The sequence below is a fragment of the Silene latifolia genome, chromosome X (genome assembly GCF_048544455.1).
Source record: "Silene latifolia isolate original U9 population chromosome X, ASM4854445v1, whole genome shotgun sequence".
Taxonomy (NCBI): domain Eukaryota; kingdom Viridiplantae; phylum Streptophyta; class Magnoliopsida; order Caryophyllales; family Caryophyllaceae; genus Silene; species Silene latifolia.
Window position 1 is genome coordinate 138,602,939 of NC_133537.1, and position 2,047 is coordinate 138,604,985.

The 2,047-nt window shown below is 40.5% G+C and overlaps 1 protein-coding gene across 1 annotated transcript; it reads right to left on the reverse strand.

Annotated features, from left to right (window-relative positions):
• Positions 1 to 224: 224 nt before the first annotated feature.
• On the reverse strand, positions 225 to 1,361 carry LOC141618451 (uncharacterized). The gene has a single exon (XM_074435560.1). The coding sequence runs from the start codon at positions 1,359 to 1,361 to the stop codon at positions 225 to 227; it is 1,137 nt and encodes a 378-aa protein (XP_074291661.1).
• Between the last annotated feature and the right edge of the window lie 686 nt (positions 1,362 to 2,047).

Below are 2,047 nucleotides of genomic sequence, written 5' to 3' on the forward strand. Positions count from 1 at the left end.
TAGTAGCAGTTATTTGCTTCAAAATTCTATCATGTTGGAAAAAATCTAGGACATCAGTGATAACATCCTTGCCTATCTCACCCCAGGCATCTTTAAAAAATATACTATTATACCCATCAGGTATAACAACCCGACCCGCCACCGTCGTAACACAACCCCAATAAGATGGGTGTGCACTTTTGGGCCCATTAATTGTCCTCACTTAAGCCCAAAAGCACAAGAGATTAGACATCATGGATACTAAAGAGAGTATCCTTGACCTCTGCACCAGTGACAGGTCTGAGTAGAAGGGCATGGTGAGCTTCAGTACACCTATGGCCTTGATCAATGATCTTACTGTGAATTCTTTGTACCCTTTGATTAGAGCCTAAAAGATGTTTATAATAATCCAGAAAAGCGTTTTGCACCAGTCCAGGAGTATCACGCATGTTGCCTTCTATATCCTCTATCTTAATCACTCTATTCTTATTCCTTCTCTGCTTAATAGTGTTATGAAAATAAGCACTGTTAGAGTCACCATCCTTAATCCAGACACTCTTTGCCTTTTGATAAAGGAAACTGTCCCTAGCCAAGCTCTTAATTTTAAGCTCCTGAGAGGCCTCATACTCCTGTTGTAATAACTGCTGATTATCAGGATCTACTCCCAATTGCTTTTGTAACTCCTCAACCTCCTGCTGGAGTTTGGCAGTTGTTTTCTCAATATCACTAAACGCATCTCTATTCAGCTGAAGCAAGCCTGCCTTAAGTCTCTTCAAATTTGTGGTCAGTTTGTAGAGAGGAGTGCCCTTCATGCTCCTGTCCCAACATTTTTTAACAGTAAGGAGAAAATCCTTAGAGCTTCCCCACATATTCAAATATTTAAAGTTGCTCTTACCTTGCACACTATTAGCACTTCTAACCAGACAAGGAGAGTGATCAAATAATCCCTCTGGCAAGAAATGAGCATATTTATCAGGATAGAGATCACACCAGTCTTTATTTGCTAGAAACCTATCAATCCTGCTATAAATTCTCTCCTCAGTCCTCTGCTTATTATTCCAGGTATATAATGATCCAGTTGCAGCTATATGCACCACCTCACAGTCCTCAACACACCTCCTAAAAGGTTCCATTTCTGCAGTAGAAGTAGCTCCTCCATATCTCTCATTAGCAGCCAACACACAATTAAAGTCACCTGCAATGGCCCATGACCCTTGTACCTGGCCAGCAATTTTCCTCAGATGATCCCACAAGGGAGCTCTCTCTTGGATACCATTAAATGCATATACCATAGTCAAGTAGTAAACACCTTTGTCTAACAAAGATTCAATCTTCATGTGGATAAACTGGGCATTGTATTCAATGAAATACACTCTAAACATCTTTGGTTTCCACAAATTCCAGATACGACCCCCACTATGATATCCATTATTTGTTGATATACACCACCCATTATTGAAACTATTAACAACTTTTAGGATTTTTTTTTTGATTTTTGTCTCCAAAAGACCAAATAAACCTATGCCTTTATTCTATAAAAAATAATTGATACTTTTTTGCTTCCCTACTCTATTCATACCCCTAATGTTTCAGAACCCTATACTATCCATGTGAATGTGTAGGTGAGAGTTCTTTACCATTTCCACCAGACTGTTTCCCTGAGCGTGGAGAAGATAAAACTTCCTTATAGGAATGTGCTCCAAATTCTTCCTTACTATATCCACCTGTCTCTTCCCCTCTCCTAGTCAAGATAGTCAGTCTCTTAACTGGGGGAGTTGGAGCTTTATCACTCCTAACTGGAGCCCTACCTGGTGTTTGAGCAACCTGGACTGTAGCAGCAGCAGCATTAGTCCCCAGTACCAGCTCCTCAGTTTTTTTCTTAACTATGGGCCTCCACACTTTCCTAGTAATCACATGCACCTTCTTCTTTTGCTCTCCTCGTTTGAAATGTGTCCCTTCATGACCTATCCCATGGCAAATACTGCATGTAACAGGCCTCCACTCATACTCTACTTTCACTTTAACCACATCTCCTTTCTCATCTTTGAACGAGACAGCTGCTGGTCCA

Excerpts from the sequence above, each read along its gene's own strand:
- LOC141618451 (XM_074435560.1), bottom strand. The coding sequence starts at position 1,361 with ATGTTTAGAGTGTATTTCATTGAATACAATGCCCAGTTTATCCACATG.